At 34.6% G+C, this 23,480-nt stretch overlaps 1 protein-coding gene and 2 long non-coding RNA genes across 5 annotated transcripts; 2 read left to right on the top strand and 1 right to left on the bottom strand.

Annotated features, from left to right (window-relative positions):
- Positions 1-4,655: 4,655 nt before the first annotated feature.
- On the top strand, positions 4,656-6,517 carry LOC106347129 (polyubiquitin-like). The gene is given in 3 exon segments (NM_001319858.1): positions 4,656-4,670; positions 5,065-6,421; positions 6,496-6,517. A coding segment is annotated over 1 exon segment (1,146 nt). The 5' UTR covers positions 4,656-4,670; the 3' UTR covers positions 6,211-6,421; positions 6,496-6,517.
- Positions 6,518-7,229: 712 nt separating this feature from the next.
- LOC125577233 lies at positions 7,230-10,454 on the bottom strand. Of its 2 annotated transcripts, none has more exons than XR_007315585.1 (2): positions 8,781-10,454; positions 7,230-7,907 (listed from the first exon to the last, which is right to left on the bottom strand). It is a non-coding gene; the product is annotated as an uncharacterized LOC125577233 (long non-coding RNA). The 2 variants fall into 2 exon arrangements; XR_007315584.1 differs by having other exon boundaries at positions 9,150-10,454.
- Positions 10,455-21,778: 11,324 nt separating this feature from the next.
- LOC106353254 lies at positions 21,779-23,366 on the top strand. 2 transcript variants are annotated; one of them, XR_007315583.1, is made up of 4 exons: positions 21,779-22,368; positions 22,479-22,588; positions 22,671-22,761; positions 22,844-23,366. It is a non-coding gene; the product is annotated as an uncharacterized LOC106353254 (long non-coding RNA). The 2 variants fall into 2 exon arrangements; XR_007315582.1 differs by having other exon boundaries at positions 22,663-22,761.
- The last annotated feature ends 114 nt before the right edge of the window (positions 23,367-23,480 follow it).

Below are 23,480 nucleotides of genomic sequence, written 5' to 3'. Positions count from 1 at the left end.
TTAAAATATTATTATTGCATAACTTAAAATATTTTACAAAAGGTTCCACTATAAGTTTCTAAAACGATAAGCTATAATTTTTCAAAGCTATATATATATATATTTTTTTTTTGTTCAAATATATATATATATATATATATATTTTTTTTTAATAGTACAGCCCTTTTTAAAATTAACCTTGTTTATTGCCACTTATCCAACTCCAAGTGGGGTTATGCACTGTTCTTCTTCTTTGCTGTTGTCACAAATAGACCTGGTTTAAGTTAAACGGATACATACAATACAAATTGGGTGTGCAGGCCCCTGAATCCATCAAACAGTAAAGACATACAGACGGCCTGAACTCCTGACAAGCTATGGCAAAAAAAGGCAATTACCTTATCAATTAATTCCAAATTCCATAATTATCTGATCCATCCCATGCCGTTTTATAGGCTAATGTTTATTTTTTGACAAATTTATAATGTCAAGAGGGGTCAGAAGGATTCGAACCCTGGAAATTTGGAGGTTCATTGTGTGAAAAACCAACCATTTATAGGCTAATGTTGCCTTTGAAATGATGGTCTTGATTTATTCGGAACATCCATGGTCTGATAAAGCAAGAACTAAGGCCCTCTCCGTAACTTTATTCTATTATACTTTTGACGTGCAGATGAGGATAAGAGTCTAGAAATATTTATTTCAAAATTCAATTTCGAAACGTTAGACACAAGAAAAGGTGCAAACGTAAGACACAAGTTTGAGGTTCCATGTTTTGGTAATTAGACTAGAAATTTAGTAGTATAATTTAAAATATATAGCATATACACTAAACACCAAAATCTGGTATTAGGCTTCCAAATTAAGGTTTTGATATAATGTCAAAGAAGAGACAATAACATTATTAGTTAGTATGGTCAGTGAGTAACCGAGTATGATAAATTCAGACCTAGCTAACTAAGATCGGGTTTGGTATGTAGCTTAGAACTAGAAGGTAATCTTGTAAAACTGCAGCTTAGTTTGCAACATTGACCAACATATATATGCCAAGGACATAAGAATTGTGGACGCCAATATAACTCAGCTCGCGACTGTGATTTTTAAAAGTAAGTATGATGAGAAGACGATAGTTTTTATTTTACGCATTTTAATACAAGAGAAACCACCTACTTCTCAAAATAACAACAACAATATTCCGGTGGTTGAGGCTTCGCAGCCTCCTTAGGAAGACAATCACCGGTTGCGTACCCCATTTGTATGCAGTGGGTGGAGCATTGTTGTGTTGTATATGTCATCGTACATGTAATCGCAAGGCATTTCTTGCCGACCGAGCGTTCTTTCGGTTTTATCTCTACAAAATACACAAACTCCACTTATATAATTATATATCTTTGCATACAATGCAAAAAATTATTTTCTGAAACCCATATTCTTTTATCACTTCTCAGAATTCTTCATGTTATCGATTTCTTCAAAAATATATGATAAAACTAATCAATTGAAAATACCTAGTGACATACCTGCTAACCTGCAGATACCATACTGTTTTGTGTAAACAACGAAACAGCCAATAAAACTACAAGAAAGAAACTCACAGTTTTTTTTGTGAAACCCATCTAACCGAATTTGGTTTCACAAATTTCCAGACCTCGAAAACTCTATTTATAGAACTCTTGGTCTTGAAAGCGTATATAAATTCTCTAATTAAATCGTATAGAATATATGACTTTCAAAACAATATATACATTCATTGAGATCTTTTAATTTCTCACCATTAATGATTTTCATATCTTTGAAGTATATATATTTGACTAAGTATTACAACACTTATATATTTTCCATTCTTTCCATTTAGTATGATACTATTCTATAATGGAATGCCAAATATGTAGTCAAATTAATTGTGTTCACATATTATAGTCAAACTAAGTTTCAATGGATATTATATCATACCTTTTTCGTTTTTAAAATATCAATGCTTTAAAAAAAATTATATCAAACTTTAGCTTTATTTATTTTTAAATCACTAAATTTTACCAATCATGTTGTAACTTTACTTTTAAAAATTAAAGTCTAGATCAAATTTTTATTTAGTTTTACCAATCATGTTTTAGCTTTATTTTTAAAGCTACAGCAAAACAAATAAAGCAAAACTTTTTCTTATGTATTTTAGACAAAAACTCTACATCTTCTTTTTATAAGCTGTAGAATCTGTAAATGAAAAACAAATATCTATAATATCAAATAATTTATATAATCATAATAAAAACTTTTAAAAATATTTTAATTTTTAATTTGAGTGTTTTTAAATTATTAAGATACTGTGTTAAGATCCGCGCCTTGCGCGGGATGAACATTATATATATAAATTATTTTATATATTATATGTTTATAACATATTATGAAATAATAAATATATATTTAATAATTAAAAAGTCATTATCTATTACTTATATAATTAAATTGGTTCGAACATATAAATAAATTTTATAAATCGAAAAAATATTTTTTCTATTTGATATGATATATAATTAAATTTAAATGATATAACATATATATGGTATATTTTAATATTAATATTTATTAGATGATGCTTTTTGATCATATTTGTTTTTAACATTTGTATCTGTTATAGCAAAAATTCTAAATTAGTGATAACAAAATTTCACTGTGGGATTAATGGTTTAAGTAATTTATAATATTTTAAAAAATTAAGCTGTCAATATTTTTTCAAATCTTTTATAAAAAAAATGTTCAAAGTAAATTTCAAAACTAAGATATTTATGTATTTCTATATAGCATATAGTTTAATTTAAAATGATACATATATTTATATATCTTTTATTTTTGATACTTATTAAATGAGACTTTCAACTTATATTATTTTTTAATTATTTGTATCATGTCATAACAAAAGTTTTAAATCATAGATCACAAAATTTGAATGTGAAACTTTTAAATGTTTTAGTAATTTATACTCGTTTTTAAAAATTCAAAATATAATATATAAATATTTTTTTTTAATTTTTATTATATGGTTACTATGATTGTTTAATTTATTTTAATAGCTTAAAATTAAACAAATATAATTATAATACACACTTATTTTTATCAAATCTTTAATATTCAAAATCATTAATTGTCATATATACTTTAGCCACATTAGGCAATTCTGTAATTTTATTTAAGGAAATAATGAAGCACATTAATAATGTATTTATTGTAGTTTAATAAAAAGTGTATTATATATTTAGATGGACCAACCTATTTCTTTTAGGATTCTAAAAATCATTCTAGTGATGACACGTGGCTACAAAAAAATGTTGCAATGCTTCTCAAATAATATATAGGGGATTTAAATAATATAAATATTATTTACATATCACATTTTAAATTACAATTTTGATAATTTATTAAAAAATATTAATATAAATTATTTTAATTGATATAAAATAATAATTTTATATATACAACATATATTTCATATATTTTATTTTAAAATATCTACAGCCTACAGTTTACAGTTACAACAAATTTAACTACACCAAAAGTCTCTGCAGAAAAAATCTACAATAACAACTTTAGAGCTACAACCGATTTATCTACAGCTAAACATCTACATCTAAATTTTTAAAGCTACAGCCGAACCAATCATCACCTATGTTTTGAAGTTCTATATATACAATAATAGTGATGAATTATTAATTTAAGTTAAAAAACAAACGTATTGATTTATTATTGATTTCAAGTTATTTAATATTATTAATTACAAATAGTAGATTTGTTATCAAATTTCAATTCATTTGCTTATGTGTATAGAAAAGACACAAAATATTTATTAACTTTTTAAAAGAAACTTTTCTGTGGTTGATTGTTTAGATCTTTCTTTATTTTTGAAAAATTCACAAACCATAATTTACTAACTATTTGTAATATTTAATTTATAATTCATAATTTTTTTGCAATATTTAAAAGACAGTGACGTAAGAGTATAAATTTGATACGTGAATCAAAATAAATTGAATATTTAATATAATATAATATTTATTAATGTAATGAAAAATAACAAAGCTTTTGTAGTGAAGAAATGTTTCACTTCATAACTGTGAACTCAGTTTTGTATTCCATTGCTTTCATAGAACTGATTTTTCGACTTTCATTTAAAGTTATTTATTTTTCCATTATTATAACATGCGGTGTGATAATTATGTCGGCATATACTGTGTGATAATAACAAGAAATTTAATACGTCGAAATATGCGGTATGATAATTACTGTCTAAGATGCAGAGAACAAGATGTAACCAGATGTAAAACGAGTTCCATTTAATAATTAATAATAATAATAGTAAACTAATTTACCGATCCAACCATCGCCTTTCGACCCGCTTACCAACTTGGTGCAAGAAACATTATCCGATGCAAATATCAAATTCTACTAAAAAACAAAAACGTTACTTTACTTTCCGAAAAATGTAAATACAAAATTAAAAGCCAACTTGCATAAAAGAAAATAAAAGGAAGGACCGAAATAATAAAATCGAATTTCTAGAAAAGACGCGATGACCTAGTCGGCTTCATCCTTCTGTATAAATCGAGCCCTTGAGACCTCTCCTCTCCTTCACAAATTAGGTTTCGAATTCGATAAATTAAAAAAAAATCAACCATCTCAAGTCGCAAGCTACGATCAAGGTGAGTCTCGTGTTCTCTTCTTCGATTAATTGTTTATTTCGATCGCTAGTTGTTCTCTGTTCTTTGAATTTGAATTTGATCCGTCGTCGTATTTGTTCGTCACGATCTGTTGTTTCTTGGTAGGATGTGATTAGTGTTTGAGCGATCTGATTAGTTATTCTTAATAGTCGTGGATCTCTGTTGATAAGTGTCGATCCGTGATTGATTGCTATCCACAGTTTGATCTGAATGGTTCATTGATGATTTGATTCGACTGTAGAATTCGATTTAAATAGTTGAGTTATTATGTGATCATATGTCTTGTTGGTTGGATCTGGTTAATTTTGGTACGATCTGATTAGTGAAATTGATTTGAGTTTTTGATTACTGATTTCAGTTTTTTTTTAAATTACAGATGCAGATCTTTGTGAAAACTCTCACAGGAAAGACGATCACTTTGGAGGTTGAAAGCTCCGATACCATCGACAACGTTAAGGCCAAGATCCAGGATAAGGAGGGAATCCCACCGGACCAGCAGAGGCTCATCTTTGCCGGCAAGCAGTTGGAGGATGGAAGAACTCTTGCCGACTACAACATCCAGAAGGAGTCGACTCTTCATCTCGTCCTCAGGCTCCGTGGTGGTATGCAAATATTCGTTAAGACGTTGACGGGAAAGACTATCACTTTGGAGGTTGAAAGCTCCGACACTATTGACAATGTCAAAGCCAAGATCCAAGACAAAGAGGGTATCCCACCGGACCAGCAGAGGTTGATCTTTGCTGGAAAGCAGCTCGAGGATGGTCGCACCTTGGCAGATTACAACATCCAGAAGGAGTCTACGCTTCACTTGGTCTTGCGTCTTCGTGGAGGCATGCAAATCTTCGTCAAGACTTTGACAGGAAAGACGATCACGCTAGAGGTGGAGAGTTCCGACACCATTGACAACGTGAAAGCCAAAATCCAGGACAAGGAGGGTATTCCTCCCGACCAGCAGAGGCTTATCTTTGCTGGGAAGCAATTGGAAGATGGCAGGACCTTGGCCGATTACAACATTCAGAAGGAGTCTACGCTTCACTTGGTCCTCAGGCTCCGTGGTGGCATGCAGATTTTTGTGAAGACCCTTACCGGCAAGACTATCACATTGGAGGTTGAGAGCTCAGACACCGTTGACAACGTCAAGGCTAAGATCCAGGACAAGGAAGGCATTCCTCCGGACCAGCAGCGTCTCATCTTTGCTGGAAAGCAGCTTGAGGATGGTCGCACTCTTGCGGACTACAACATCCAGAAGGAGTCGACACTTCACTTGGTGCTCAGGCTTCGTGGTGGTATGCAGATTTTTGTGAAGACCTTGACCGGCAAGACCATCACACTGGAGGTGGAGAGCTCCGACACCATTGACAACGTCAAGGCCAAGATCCAAGACAAGGAAGGTATCCCTCCGGACCAGCAGCGTCTCATCTTCGCTGGAAAGCAGCTCGAGGATGGTCGCACCTTAGCAGACTACAACATCCAGAAGGAGTCGACACTTCACTTGGTCCTCCGTCTCCGTGGTGGTATCTAAAACTCTCCGCCTGTTACGGGTTAAAAGTTAGAATCTGGTTTTCTTTTATAAAGTACTTATGGTTTGTGTTTTGGGGTTTTATAAAGCCTCTGATGAATAATTGATGAACTCTTGCGTCCTTGTTTTCTCTTTCCTTGTGAGCCAAATCGGATTTCTCTATTGTGAAATATAATAGCCGTTGCTTTTTACTTTTCCCTATTGTGCTTTGTATGTTGTGCTGTTTGCAAGCTAGTGTAGTACAGTCGATTGAGAATTTTCAGCTGAGAGAGGTTGCTGTTTAATAATGTTGTGCCGTTTGCTTAACTCCTGTTTACTTGGCTTATACCTCTGAAATCTTAAGCCTGAATGAGGCTGATGTATGAAAGTGGTTTAGGGCTATTCTCACTCTGCTTTAGTATGCTTGAGGAAGCTCGAGTATGGTTCAGGGTTCTTGGTTTAGTTTAGGGAACTTACAGTTTCATCTCTTTGTTACTGTCTTTTACTTTACTAGCTCAATCTCTTTATCAGCAACAGGTGGTCTGATTGTGTTAGTTTCTCAAACAGATGGTTAATAGAATGGTCTCTCAAACAGGTGGTTGATAGTGTTTTTTTTCTGAACGATAGTGTAGCTTCTAAAACAGGTGGTTGACAATGTAATTGCATAACTCGTCTCAAGTGGTTCTTATTGTTTATCTGTGCCACGGATTGGAGGTGAAAAGAAGGTTTATAGTAAAATCTAAAACTGTTCCACTGGCCATTGAGGCTTCATTCTCTTTGGTCATGTGTTCTCTTTGAAACTATAGCTTCAACTCTCATTATGCCTTAGCAACAGATGGTTAATAGTGGTTCTTACGTTTGGTAATTCACTCTCTTTGTTATCGTCTTTTGCTTACATTCATGTGCTTTTGAAATTAGCTTCAAGTCTCATTATGCCTTTGATAGCACCAGACATTTCTCAAACAGATGGTTGATAGTACAGTTTCTCAAATCTCCTCTCAAGTGGTTCTTACGCACCTAGCTGCCTATAATGCTTAAGTTGCTTAAGAGAAAGATGATTCCTGTAGATTAGCTTTCTCTGGTAATGAGAAAGCTCTGTAATGTGTAAACTCAAAAGACAGAATATTACACAAACAAAACGATTCTTGTTTGAAAGAAATGACTCTTATCAGAGACGCAAACAAATCAAAGGGGATTAATCAGAACATGCTGTATGATGTCGTCGATTCTTTGTTTCGTGGACACGACTACTAGTTTCACTAGGCATCTCCATAGCGAGTCGTTCAGAGAAATAGCTGAGTCTATGGACGGTGAAATCGAATCAGCGGTTCATTCTCTGTAGAATGTTCTCTAGGTTTTCTTGTGTGTGTTCGTCGAGTTTCAAGAGTTGTAATACTAACGGAGTGTGTTTGTTGTAATGTGATGAGAACAACCTTAGCTGAGCTTGCGTTTCCATATATGAAACAACCTTGGCTGCGTCTGAGAACGCAAACGCTTATGTAAACGCAAATAAACTGTCCAAATAACATGTTCTGTAGAATGTACACTAAGTAATCTCTTGCACATTGTTGTCATTGTTGGTTAACTCATTGCCTTGATGAATTACAATGTTCTGAACCGAAACTGAACTATGCTTGGAAGACCTGATTAAGAAAAACAGGTTGAACAGCGTCATCTTGATTTGTGGTTTCCGTGTCAATCAATAAAACTTCTTCAAATCCCTGCCAGATTAATCAAAGAAAGTTTAAGAAGGATTAATCAAAGAAAGTTTAAGAAAAAGTTGGCAGTAAGAAATTTGACAAAGCTATTTTTTGTTTGCCAAATATGTTTCTATGAAATGGCAGAGAAATACAAGAGATCCTGTATATAAAGCTGTTAAAAGCAAATTCTTATTTAAGTGTCTCCAAAAGGCAAATCTCTTAGACACCCTAAAATAAGTTTTTATGATCAAAATAACCACGAAAAAGAATGACCAGAAATAAAATTTGTTTAAGAGCCACACAAATTAAATTGTCTCTAACGAATAATACATTTAATTTAAATAAATATTTAAAAATATTTATTTAAAAATTTATCATTTTAAATTATATATATTAAATCTCAAATTCTAGACTTCGAAACCCTAATCCTCAAGTCATATATATCTCATTCCAAAATATTAAACCTTAATTCTAGATTAATTAATCCGACATTATACATGTTGTTTTAAAACTTTTAAAAAGGTTATTTTAGTTATTTTTCCATCGTGAACTATTTATTTTGTGAGAAAAAAATCGGGATGTTATAAAGTACTAGATGAAGGATCACACCTTGTGCATGCTAATATATATCAAATAATTCTAACATTAACATAATATTTTTCAGTTTAAATTATTTTACTATTTTGAAATGTTAAATTAATCATAAAATGTAATTTAATGTTTTTATTACAATGCAACTTAGATAATGACTTAGTACTTGCAAATTTTGTATTTATTCTATAGACAAACCACATATATATGTAAAAAGAATCATCATCATAACAATCTAACAAAGTTTTATTAATACATTAAAATAACATAAGAGATAAATCAACAAAATTAAACCATAATTACCAATCATCAATGAAGCCTATGAAAGCAAATCTCTCTTCATCAAATAATAGTATAGATAATTGGATATTTTTTTTTCCGAGGATTCCTACAAAAATTAGATTAATTGCATTATATATGAATTTTCTCTTCATCAGAGTTTATAATGACACCTATTAACAAAATATACGATAACTAAAAAAATATTTCTATTTAACTCAAACCTTATAAACTAAAATGAATCAATTATATATGTCAGTGTTTAAAAAATCAATTATATATATGTTTAGTAAAAACTTCAAAATAACGAGAATATGACAAGTAAGAAAAACCAGTTCACAAATAATAATATAGATTTATCTGAAAAAAAATTGGATGCTTAATTAGGCTTACCCGAAAATAACATAATTAAACTAAAGCTATAAACCGGCGATCAAGAAGTAAGCTTTTAGACTCCATTAGACAAAAGAAACTAAACTGCAACCTGCAAAAAGTTGATAAGTCAATGCGAGTTGATATATTTATATACTCAATTAAAGTATCAAATTTTATAAGCACACTGGATATACTATCAAGTATTGGATGTTAAACATTCGTCTATATGTACATAATAAGATATGATAGGAAAAAAATTATAACGAAACAAAAACAAACTTTTAACTGAGATGTAGTGGCAAGATATTAGTGTTTACTGATGAAAAAGAAAACACCTAAGTATATGTGAGATGCATGCATCCATGTAGTGTTAGTATTATGCATATATGTGATGTATTATGTATATGTGTAATATGTGCACGTATATAGGTAAGAGAGAGAGGAATAAATAATGGTATTGACAGAAGTATAGAGAGCACAAAAGAGTAGAGATGCAGGCTCTTTTTTCCTCTCTTTCTTGAATTTCCTTATATCCACTTGCGGTGTGATGATATATATGTATGTACTTGCATGTCATCCTTAGTGCTCTCTATCTTCTGTCAACAACCTGCATCACTCCCAAACCTATGTGTGTGAATGTATATATGCAGAATCATAATGTATAAGTCTATATGCATGAACATGTGTAAGCATATGGAGTGTGTGAAGTGAGTGACGAAGGGGGTGGAGACTGGTGTGTGTATATATAGGACTACAGGAGAAAGCTGAGAGAGCTCCTCTGCCACATAATACACCAAACGTTGACTCTTTCTACATCTACGTTAATCCCCTTGGACCCTCCACACATAAATATAAACAAAGACCCGACCCGATACACAGCATAAATCAGAAGAGAAGTCATTCCGATTAAAGATTTTAAAATGATATTTCGTAAAGAAACAAAATAATCTTTCTTATGCATGTACTGGGTATATATAACTGGATCCATTAATTATAGTTTATGATTTAGGGTTATGTATTAGATTACAATTCTTTACAATATTTGGCATCCACCGAATAGAAACGATTTTTTTTTGTATCCGCGCCTCTTACGAAGCAAAAATCGTGCTAGAAACACGAGCCAATCAATGTGGTAATCACTAATCATGTGACATGTGAGATGTGGAGATATTTTTGACTTCACAGTTTGGCTATGGCTGGCAAAAAAACCTACCCACCAACCAACCGTACGTCCTCAATGTGAGAGGTGGATAGGGTCGCAATACTAATTTAACTAGTCCAACAAACTCTAGGACAACAAAGATCAACCGACAAAACCAAAAATAGTAACTTTTTGAAATAGTTATATCGTGACTATACTGGCTAACATTCATACATATTAATGATCGTAAATCTCTGAACAGTTTTTAGATGTTCATAAATGTTTTTAATTATCTTTAAGTAGAAGAAAACCGTAGATGAGATTTTAAATCCTAAATATATATATATATATATATATATATATTAATAAGATTTGGGCTTAAATCTATAATTTCATCGGGTCATGGGCAAGAACAAGTTGTTAGATCTCCTTTCCGTAGCTGGTGAGACTCGAAGATGGTATCTATACCTTCAGGATAGAAAGCTTTATCAGTAGAATATAAGGTATGATATAAACTTCTACATAGCGTTTTTTTTTTTGGGAAGGAGGGGGGGGGGGGGGGGGGGGGGGGGTGTGTGGGAGGGTGGGGGATTGGGTGTCAAATTGCATTATTGCATAGCGTTTTGTTAGCTACCAAAATTCGACTTCTGTTTTGTTTTTGTAATATTTAATATTTTAACCACTTAGACTATAAAACTTGTGACATATCCATACATCGTAAATTAAACCATCATTTTCATGCATACCATTGAACTTGAAAAAAAATCTTGTAACACTGGCCCTGCAATCGAAAGAGTTATAAGTAATTAACGTTATTTGACTAAATATATATTTAAATGTAAATCGTCTTAGTATATTTTAAAATCTTGTGGTCATTTTACAAGACATATATTTGATGGGGATAAAGATTATTTTTATTTTAGCAAATGCCCCTATATAAACACCTTTTCTTAAAGAATTGTCTTCTAATTGGACTCCAAATCCAGTATTGGCTCATGATTAAAGACACATTGTCTTTGATTATGACATTGTCTCAAAGACTAGTTCAGATGTCAAAACATTTCAATGAATGTTTCTTAATCACCATTAAAACTAAAGTAATGGCAAACAAACTACCAATCTAGAGAACCGGAATGATTGGAGAATGTAAACCGGAGTTCTATCGAGAAAATTGAAAGGCGACAATGACAGATCACCAAAGTAGGGACTATGGCATTAAGAAGGGAATCAAATCTTAATGGTTGGCTAGTGATCGGTCTGTCCTTTTTCTATTGTAATATACACTTCTCTTGTCTTCTTCAGCTACTCTTACTTTTTAGGGGTTAAAAATGTGAAACTGCCATTCATATCAGATCACGGAATATGTCTTATCCAATAATGGACTTGGATAAACAGTGAGTGTGTGAAATTTTTGGAACTAAGTATGTTAGTTTGCCTATTGGAGAAAAAGAAGAGGTCAAAGAAAGGAACTATAACAACGTAATGTTGAAGGACTTTAAAGAGAGACAAGAGAAATAAATGAGTGGGGAAGAGTACTATGGAGATGAGATAATCATTAATTGAATATGGAATTTTCATTGCAGAGCGGCACATGTGATAATAATAGATTGGAATTGACAGATGAGTACCACTCTTGATTTGAAGCTGCAACTTGTGTGCCCCATTTTCTTCATTAGAAAACTCATTTGTGTCTTATTGTAGTGTAGAGCGTTCTTCGTCGAGAAATTGATCACTCAATCGCTGGCGCTATTCCAATGGGAATAGTGACTAGTGTTATATGTCGCTGACACTCACTAAAACGAACTCTATAGGCTGGTCTCGAACGGCGGCTCTGTCCAACTTGGAAGTATCCATACCATGGAAATAAAAAAGAATGTTATCTTATTGCAGTTATAACCATTTACATGCAACATAATCTTATAAAATAAATTTATAGTAGCTAGTCTTTCCAAATATCCAATGAAACTTTTTTTTACTTCCTATTGATTAGTACGTTTCTTAGGCTGCATCTATAACTCTCTTAGCACCGTAAACCTGGTTGAACCATATTGATCCCAGATCCAAAAAATTTCCAGTTTAGTTACCGATCCGATTTTGAACCATCTCTAACTCTCTTAGCACCGTAAACCTGGTTGAACCATATTGATCCCAGATCCAAAAAATTTCCAGTTTAGTTACCGATCCGATTTTGAACCATCTCTAACTCTCTTAGCACCGTAAACCTGGTTGAACCATATTGATCCAAGATCCAAAAAAATTCCAGTTTAGTTACCGATCCGATGAAAACATTGGTTATTTTGGTTCTAAAAGCGATACCAATGGTTAAAGCGGTAGGAACCGGCTTAAAAAATTCAAGTAACATAACTGTTTTGGAAAAGAACTAATTTTGCGATAAATATGTATTTTCTCAGCCCTTCCCAAATTCATCTTCTCATTCACCGTTTCAAAAGTTATTGCTCAGATTCGTTTGTAAATTGCAATTAACTGTAACCGTTATAATAGATTAATTAGGGTTCTTAATCCTCTTTCGGCGATCGAGTGATCTTAAGTTTCATCAGGTATCCTATTTTTATTGCATCAACTCTTGTGTAATTATTGTTTATTCATGTATATGCATATGATGAATTCAGATTTTTCCTTTATGCCATTGTTTCATCCTTGATAAAGCCCTAAACAAATGATTTATTATTCAATAAATGGTTCCTCCATTGCGTTTATTTGTGATATAAACAAAACAAATAAACAAGGAGACATATTTTGTATGCGGATGTTACAATGAAACTTTTTGTTTAGGTTAATTAATTAGCCTGAGAGATGGCTAAGATAACACTTGGATCTCACACGGTGAAGAGCTACGGATGGAAAATGGCCCGAGAACATCTACGTGACTGGTTCATCCTTGTCCTACTCTGTCTGATCGATATTGTTCTCAACAGTATCGAGCCTTTTCACCGTTACATCGGACCAGACATGTTGCCGATCTCACTTTCCTTTTTCTAAAGACACAGACTTGACCCAAATAGGATGAAACATCACTACAAGAAAACGTAAGCTTAACGAGGAAATTTAACGAGGAAAAACAATCCTCGTAAAAGTACGTTGATTTTACGAGGAAAGTACGTGGAAAAAGAAAAGCATCGTTATTTCGTCGTAAGGTCACGACAAAACATATTCGTCGTAAAGACGATGTAAATTGACGTGGCTTTTACGAGGAAAAACTATTTCCTCGTAAAAGCCACGTAAATTTCGCGAGTTCTTTACGACGAAATATTTTACGTGTACTTAACGAGGAAATTTTGAATCCACCAACTTGGTAGGTGGCTCACGTTTTTTTTTGGCCATCCAATTAATTTTCGTCGTAATTTCATAGTAAAATTACAACTACCAGATTCGAAATTTCCTATAAATATGGATGTTTGAACATCATTTTAAACACACCAACAACAAAAAACGTGAAAGAAAAAAAAATGGTTGGCTCTGGGACTATTTACGAGTTGCGGAATTGGATTTATATGCATAAAGATGCTAACGGGAGAGTGACGAAAGAATACCTTGCGGGGCTGGAGACATTTATGCACCAAGCAGATTCAACACCGCTCGCCCAAGAAAGTGGTAAGATGTTCTGTCCTTGTCGGAAATGCAACAATTCGAAATTGGCAAACCGTGAAAATGTTTGGAAGCATTTAATAAATAGAGGTTTCACGCCAAATTACTATATCTGATTTCAACATGGGAAAGGTTTTAATTATGATCAGAATGAAGCTAGTAGTAGTAATAGCAATTTTCAGGAAGAACCGGTTAATCATCATTTGCATAATGAACATAGTAACCATCAGGAGGAGATGGTAGATTATGATAGGGTTCATGATATGGTAGCTGATGCATTCGTAGCTCATGATGAAGATGAAGAACCTAATATAGATGCAAAAAAGTTTTACGGAATGTTAAACGCGGCGAATCAACCACTTTACAGTGGTTGTAGAGAAGGTGTCTCTAAATTGTCGTTGGCTGCTAGAATGATGAATATTAAAACTGATCACAATCTACCTGAAAGTTGCATGAACAAATGGGCGGACTTGTTTAAAGAGTATTTGCCGGAAGACAATGTGTCTGCTGATTCTTATTATGAGATTCATAAATTAGTTTATAGTCTTGGGTTGCCTTCGGAGATGATAGATGTCTGCATCGACAACTGCATGATCTATTGGGGAGATGATGAGAAGCTAGAAGAATGTCGATTCTGCAAGAAGCCACGATTCAAGCCGCAAGGACGGGGACGTAATAGGGTACCGTACCAAAGGATGTGGTACCTACCAATTACAGACAGATTGAAAAGATTGTATCAATCAGAGCAGACTGCTGCAAAGATGAGATGGCATGCCGAGCATACTCAGACGGATGGTGAGATGACTCATCCATCAGATGCAAGAGCCTGGAAACATTTCAACAAAGTACATCCGGATTTTGCTAGCAATAGCCGGAATGTGTATCTCGGATTATGCACAGATGGATTTAGTCCGTTCGGAATGTCAGGGAGACAATATTCATTGTGGCCAGTCTTTCTTACGCCATACAACCTGCCACCGGAGATGTGCATGCAACGGGAGTTGCTATTCTTGACGATATTGATACCTGGTCCGAACCATCCAAAAAGGTCCCTGGATGTTTTCCTACAACCACTGATAAAAGAGTTGAAGGATTTGTGGTCAACAGGGGTGAGGACGTATGACTGTTCAACGAAGACGAATTTTACGATGCGAGCTATGCTTTTGTGGACCATAAGTGACTTTCCTGCATATGGGATGTTGTCTGGATGGACTACACATGGGAGATTAGCTTGTCCATATTGTAATGGAACGACAGATGCGTTTCAACTGAAGAATGGTGGGAAGACAAGTTGGTTTGATTGTCATCGTCGATTTCTTCCCATTGACCATCCTTACCGAAGGAACAAGAATTTGTTTAGGCACAAAAGGGTTGTGAGAGACACTTCTCCACCATATCTAACTGGAGAACAAATTGAAGCACAAATCGACTACTACGGAGCTAACGAAACAGTTCGTTGGGGTGGTAATTGGCATGTCCCTCGTAATATGCCTGATTCTTACGGTGTTCATCACAACTGGCACAAGAAGAGTATATTTTGGGAGTTGCCGTATTGGAAGGATCTTCTTCTGCGCCACAACCTCGATGTAATGCATATAGAGAAGAATTTCTTTGAGAACATCATGAATACAATATTGAATGTCCCAGGGAAGACAAAAGACAACATAAAATCGAGGTTGGACTTGCCGGATATTTGCTCAAGAAGCGAGTTACATAATAAAAGCAATGGACAAATTCCCGTTCCGATATTCAGACTGTCTTTAGAAAAAAAGTCGGTGTTGTTCAATTGGGTGGCATCAGAAGTGAAGTTCCCCGATGGGTATGTTTCAAATCTCTCTAGATGTGTTGAAAAGGATCAAAAGTTCTCTGGGATGAAGAGTTATGATTGTCATGTCTTTATGCAACGACTACTGCCCTTTGCATTTGCGGAGCTACTTCCAACAAACGTACATGAAGCACTTGCAGGTTCGTAGTGTTTTATATCACAATAATTTTATAACGGTCTAGTTTGCAAAATAATATATGACTAACAATGTGTTTTATTGTTTTTGGAATATAAAAGGCATTGGAGTATTTTTCAGGGATCTGAGCACACGCACTCTTAAAGAACAAGTTGTGGAACAGCTTCAGGAGAACATTTCTATCTTATTGTGCAACTTGAAGAAGATATTTCCTCCTGGATTTTTTGACGTCATGGAGCATCTAGCTGTCCACCTCCCATATGAAGCATTGCTTCGTGGACCTGTACATTACGGATGGATGTATCAGTATGAGCGAGCCATGAAATATTTGAAGGGAAAAGCAAAGAACCTCGCCAAAGTTGAAGGTTCTATAATTGCTGGAAGTTTGACGGAAGAAGTTTCTCACTTCACATCGTACTACTTTGCGTCAAAAGTACGTACCCGGAAAAGAGCTCCAAGAAGATATGATGATGGTGGGGTTGCGCCAACATATGCAGTTGCTGGTGTTCCAGACATCTTTAGCCAGATTGGACGACTCGGTGGGAAGTCTAAAGAGGTTTGGTGGTCGAGTGAACAAGACGCTCATAGTGCACACACCTATATTCTACTCAATTGCGAGGATCCATTGATGCGTTATTTTGAAAGGTAACATATATGGACACTTCAAAACACATATAATTAATTATATAATTGCAAGAGATTCATTCCTATGAAATGTGATTAATTTTACAGCCTATTTGTTTCTCAAGTCGAAGAAACATTTCCTGGTATATCCACAAGTGACGTAGACAAAAGGAAAGATCGACACTTCATTAAGTGGTTGCGGAATCATGTATTATAACTCAAACTATTTTTTCATACATGATTTGTATTTTAATGGTCTCTTTATTTTTGCAGGTTGATTATGACGACGATGCAGATTATCCTAAGTGGTTACACGAAGTAATTCAATCTCCACTTGTAAAGGTCACCACATCACAGATGTATTTCACACGAGGCTACACTTTTCACACATATGAGTATGGTAGACAGCGGGCGACCAGTAACTATGGAATATGTGTGAAAGGGGAAACAGATTTCTACAGGATCTTGACGGAGATTATTGAAGTCGAATTTCCAGGGATACTAGGGCTGTTCAATATAGTAAAACCGAACCGTACCGAACCGAACCGAACCGAACCGAAATAGACAATATGGTTTGGTTTTGGTATATACCATATAAACCGAATGGATATAATTTTATAAAAACCGTAGGATTTGGATATGGTTTGGTATATAACCGATTAAACCGAATAAACCGAACAAAACCGATTAAAAGTAGAAACATGTAAATATGTATCTATTTTATAACAATACATGAAAATCTATTTGTTACATAAGTTAAATTTGTGTTAATAACTATTACCATAATTTTATAGTAATAAAAAACCTTAATTTGTAGAACACTTGAACTATAACTAAATATTAAATAACAATACATTGCAATTAAGACATCTTATTTTCTAATTCTTTTTTTTTATATCTTTTTGCTTTATTTTAGTCTTCACTAAATTAATATGAAGATTATAAATTTGATGGACAATAATTAATGGAAAATTTTCAATTGAAAAAGCATGACATGAACACTAAATATGGAAGAGTGGAAAAACTTTTCTTTTTTGTTTTTGTTTTGTTTCATAATTTTATTTTTCAAAATTTCAAGCTTTGATTTTAGTTCTAGATTTGATTATTTTATTTGATGGTAGAAGCATTTTTATTTTTTTGTTCATTTATTTGAACATATAATATATTTTTAATAAATGACGGTGTTCACAATATGACTCTAAAATTCATATAATATGATCTCAAACAAAATAATTATGTTTTTTGGTATAAGACCGAATAAACCGAGAACCTACGGTATATAAACCGAACCGAACCGAAGTAAATATGGATTTAGAATGGTAGTTATATTTTACTAACCGAAATACCGAAAACCGAAAATAACCGAACCAAAACCGAACCGATATCCGGATTGAACACCCCTAAGGGATACTGAAGCTGAAATGCGTCATCTTCAAATGTGAATGGTTCGACCCTGTCGTCAACAGAGGTGTTCGGTCTAACAAATTTGGTGTAGTTGATGTCAACGGTGGACGACGGTACAACAAATTCGAGCCTTTCATCTTAGCTTCACAAGCAGACCAAGTTAGCTTCCGTCCATACCCTCGGATGAGAGATTCGATTATAAATTGGTTAGCAGTGATCAAAGTTACACCTCGAAGACGAATCATCAGTGGAGAAGAACCACCATTGCAAGAAGAACAGATAAATGAAGTCGAGGAACCTGAACAAGAAATTGATGACATCCTTCTCATTGATCCGCATAATCACGAATACGAAGATCTTACCGATGATGCCACAGACGAAGCTGTAGAAGACGAGTTTAATGAAAATGATGATATTTCTAGTGATGACGAGAATGTCGATGTATCCGATTGATGTATTTGATTTTATGTAGTTTGTTTTATGAATAAGATAATGTGGGAGTTTATTTTTATTATGAATAAGGACTTGTGGTTTGGGGTTTGGAATATATTATAAATAAGGTTTGAGGTGAAAGAATAGATTGAGGTTCAAGGGTAGATGGGTTTGGGGTTTGGAATATATGAAGTAGAAGATAAGGAAGATGGGGTTTGGGGTTTCAGATTTTAGGGATTTAAACATAGTACTCGTTAATTCCTCGTAACATAGCGTGGAACTTACGACGAAAAGTAAAATAAATAACGCGGGGCACGCTAATTCCACGTAAGCCAAAATCGTCGTAAGGTTGTCGTAAGGTCACGAGGAGTTTACGACGAAATTTAAAAAATAAATAAATAAAGCGGGGCACGCTAATTACACGTAAGCCAAAATCGTCGTAAGGTTGTCGTAAGGCCACAAGGAGTTTACGACGAAATTAAAAAAATATAGAAAGCGGGGCACGCTAATTCCACGTAAGCCAAAATCGTCGTAAACGAATCGTAAACTAACGACGATATTACGACGAAAATATTATAAATACTAAAAAAAAGAAGAGAAGAAAGATACTTGAATCACATTTGGCGAGACTTACGTAAGTCTCGACCACATGAGTTCCAATATCTTCTTCTCCTCTTTTTTTTCCAAATTTTCTAAATTGGTGAAAAGCGGGACTTGCTACTTCCTCATAGTATAAAAACTAGTAAAAAAAGAAAAAAAGAAAGATACTGGAATTATATGTGGCGAGACTTAAGTCTTACCCACATAAATTCTAATATCTTCTTTTCTTCTTTTTTTTCAAATATTTCTAATTTGAAAAGCATTTTTGTGAGGTGTGTGATTTGAGATAGGGTGTGTTTTGTGAGTTTGTGTGTGGTTTGAGAAGGAAAGTTGTGGGTATTTATAGAAAATATAAGCTCGCTAATTCCTCGTAACAAGTTAACCCGTTAATTCCACGTAACGTAAATCGTCGTAAAAACGTCGTTAACGAAAACGCGGGCCTTTGTATTTCGTCGCTATTTCCTCGTAAATGAAAACGCCCTCTCTAGTTTGATTAGTTTAGGATAGATTAGGTGGTTAGTATAGGGAATTTAGATAGGTTTACGGATCTTATGTTATTTAGTGTTGATTAGGTGGATAATGTTGGGAAGTATTTTATGAAAATTTAAAAAATTAATGTTTTTTCTCAGGTTCGAAAAGGTAGACTTACTGCCCATTACAGAGAGATGTTCGGTGAGCCGGGTAGTCGTTTAGACCCGTCGTCTTCTTCAGCTCCCGGTTCTTCGGGTCAGGAGACTGTCCCCGAGACTCAGTACACTCAGAGAGTCTTTGGATCTCCTTCTTCTAGTGCACCATCGGTTCCTCACGCGCCTCCCCCGATGGCTCCTCCTCCTGTGGCTTCTCCGATGGCACCTCCGATGCCCGCCGAGATTCATCCCGATTTGATGGTGCCTCCGAGTGCTCCTTACTCGCAGTACACCGTAGAGGACATTCTCCGTCTGCCAGGCAGAGAAGGTTTACCAGTCATCGATCCCGACCGACCGGACGGAACTTTGTGGTATGTTTCATTATTTTTTTATTCATTTTAAATTCTTTTATAACTTTAAAAAATAATTTATATTTTAAATTTGTATTTTCCAGGTTTTGGATTGACGGATGTCTTGCATCGGACGTATCCGACACGATAAAAGGTTACTTCTCCATGGCACATCCGAACTGGAAAAAGACGCCTCACTACGTCAGAAAGACGTGGTTCAAAATTTACGCTGTAAGTTCTATTAATTAATTATATATCTTTAAATTTTTTTCATTATTTATATATATATTTTTTCTGAAAAACTAATTATAAATTATTTTTTCCAACAGCAAAAATATAATTGGGCCTTGGGGATCACTGAGAGGGTGAGGAAGAAGTTTGTCGCGAAGGCGAAAGTTCGCTTGTTGGACACGGTCTCCAACTGGAAGGGTGACTGGATCGTGAAGGGGTATGAGCGTGGCAAACCCGCTGAGCTCACCACGGATGTCTGGGATGGCCTCATCCGATATTGGCGTCTTCCTGATTCCATTAGAATCGCCCAGTCTTGCTCTAACTCCCGTAACACAGTCGATGAGCACGGAAACGGGCCGATGCTTCACACTACGGGCCAAAAACCCCACGCCGGTGTCCGTTTGGAAATGGTAATTAAAATTTTAATTACATTAAATTTTTAGTATATTTTTATATATATTCTAACAACTTTCTTAAATGTTTTTTAGGCCAAAGAGACGGGAGAATTTCCGTCTCTTATGCAACTTTACGAGAGGACCCACAAGAACAAGGCGGGCCGATTTATAGATAGCAAGTCCGAGCAAATCTACAACGATTTGGCTGCTCGGGTTGAAGAACGCCAGACTCAGCTGACCCAGCAGTCCACCGATGGATTACCCGTCGTCTTATCCACACCTGAAGTGGATAAGCTTTACGAGGAGGTAAATTTTCTAAAATTTTATTTTTCTTAAATATTCATTTAATTTAACTTTAAATTTTTACTAACAAAATTTATTTTTTGTTTTTAAGGTTGTCCCTAAAAAAAAGGGACGGACGTTGGGGATTGGTTCCGTCAACGATGTTCCGAGAGCGACATCGTCTTATGTTCAGCGACGGGATGATGAAGTCTCTCAGCTGCGTAGGGAGTCCGAAGAGCTGCGTAGAGAGTCTACTCAGCTGCGTCACGAGTTGAGCTCGACGCACTCTGCGTTCACAGCTCGTATGGGTGGACTCGAGGGCTTCTTGGACGTTGTAGCAGCTACAAATCCGGAATGGGAGACTTTGTTGAGGACCATGCGACAACGAAATCCTATCCCAGGCCAGTCACCAACCGACGACTCACATGCCGAGGCGGATGTAATGGCGAGGAGTGATGAATTCTACCAGGCGATTAACGACCACCACCCTTAGTTCTTTTTAATTTTGGTTCTTGTATTATGAATTCAAAACTTATTTATATATAAAATATTTTGGTTTTTAATTTTTAAGAATTTTAATTTTATTCATAATTTAAATAATTTAAATTATTTTTTTAATTATAATATTTTATATTTCTATAAAATAAAGAAACGAAGTAAATTCGTAGCTAATTTTGCGGATTTTTTACGTGGAAGCTTAACGTGGTTTTTACGAGGAATAATTTACAAGGAAATAACGTGGAAATCTATCAAGGTATTTACGTTTACTTTACGAGGAAAGCTTTCAAGGTATTTACGTTTATTTTACGAGTATTTATTTACGTGGGTTTTACGAGGAAAGTTTTTTCGTGGTATTTACGAGGAAACATAGCGACGTCCTTACGTGGAATCTTTACGTGGTCTTTACGACGAAATATTCTCCTTCGCTTTTACGACGAAATAATTTCCTCGCTACGTTACGACGAATTAGCGAGGATATATGCGTTACGACAAACGTATAACAACGAAACGGGTTCCTCGCTAATTCCTCGTAACACTGCTTTTACGACGAAGTGACGAGGAAAACTGCCCTCGTAAAACTTTTGTTTTCTTGTAGTGCATTGGAATGGGGGGTCTCCACTTCATGGAGCCCCAATTTGAAAAAAAAAACTTATATACATATAAATTTATACTATATAAAACATAAAAATGTTAAAGATATTAAGTAAAAATTATATTATTAGATAAAATTTATGATTATTCATTTTAAAAATAACCATTTACAAAATAAAATATATAATTTTTTTTTTATTTTTACTAAAAATTTGATAAAATTTCAATTTTGTATAGGACCTCCATAACGTTAGGTCCGGCTCCCCGGCTCTGCTGTCCAGGTAAGTAGACCTTTTTTTTTACACAAGAAAGTTATAATTTAACTGTGCCTTCCATCACAAGAAAGCATTGCATATTGTTGCTGATTGATGACTATATTTATGGTGTAAGTGTGTGTAGATTATTTGTATATTGGTTCCTATATGCACCTTCACTGTGTACTAGTATTAATACTTTCGAAGAGATGTTTATGATCTTCATCACGCCATTCTCGGTGAGTTCATTTCTACTACTAATCATAACTTCATCTATTGAATTTCAAACCGAAATACATACAATATTTATCATTGATCCGTGTGATTACTAATATTTGTTAATTACAAGGTATCGCATTCTCATGTCTTGTGACTGGAGTCACCACGGACTCCATCAAAGATGCAGTCGATTGGCCACGACCTAACTTCTTTTACCGATGTTTTCCCGACGGTAAACCGGTATGAAACATATCTATCAATCTATTTAATCAGTTTATCATGATTTTTTATACTTTTTCTTATAAATCTGAAAGGAATGCAGAAATTTGACCCGGAAACTAGGATGTTGTACCATGGAGTTAAAAAGATAATCAAAGAAGGTTACAAGAGTTTCCCTAGTGGTCACACTTCATGTTAGTTTTATAAATCATTACTAACTAGGTTGCAGCGAACTGTTTCCGGTCTAACTAAGATGGTTAAGCACGTTATATGCAGGGTCATTTGCTGGTTTAACATTCTTGGCGTGTTACTTATCGGGTAAAATCAAAGTCTTTGACAGAAGGGGACATGTGGCGAAGCTATGCCTTGTGTTCTTACCGATACTCGTCGCAGTTCTTATCGGAATATCACGTGTCGACGACTATTGGCACCATTGGACCGACGTCTTCGCCGGAACGATCATCGGAACATTTGTCGCTTCTTTCTCTTATCTCCACTTTTTTTCCTTACCCATTCGACGAAAATGGTAGTAAACATTATTTATACCGTGATGTCACTGCTTTCTTGAATCGAGATCTTCAAGATTATGAATTTTATTTTACCAAAAGAAAAAGATTATGAATTTTAACAGAGTGGGCCCCACATGCATATTTTAGAATGTTGGCTGAGAAGAGTGGTCTAGCCACGACAATGACACACGGAGCGGTTCTCGAGTGATGTTGGACGAAGACGTCGAGCCTGGTTCCACCTACTTTCCGCACGATTGTAATCGAGAAAGCACTATTCTGAATTTTAAATATTCCCTGCGCATTTATTAATAGATTCATCTATGTAATTTTAACTATATAGTATGCCCCCCCCCCCCCCCCCCCCCCCCCCCAAAGTGTAGTACATAACTGTTGTTTATGTTTGG

This window comes from Brassica napus, chromosome A1 (assembly GCF_020379485.1).
Source record: "Brassica napus cultivar Da-Ae chromosome A1, Da-Ae, whole genome shotgun sequence".
Taxonomy (NCBI): domain Eukaryota; kingdom Viridiplantae; phylum Streptophyta; class Magnoliopsida; order Brassicales; family Brassicaceae; genus Brassica; species Brassica napus.
This window is presented reverse-complemented; position numbering and strand designations above follow the sequence as displayed.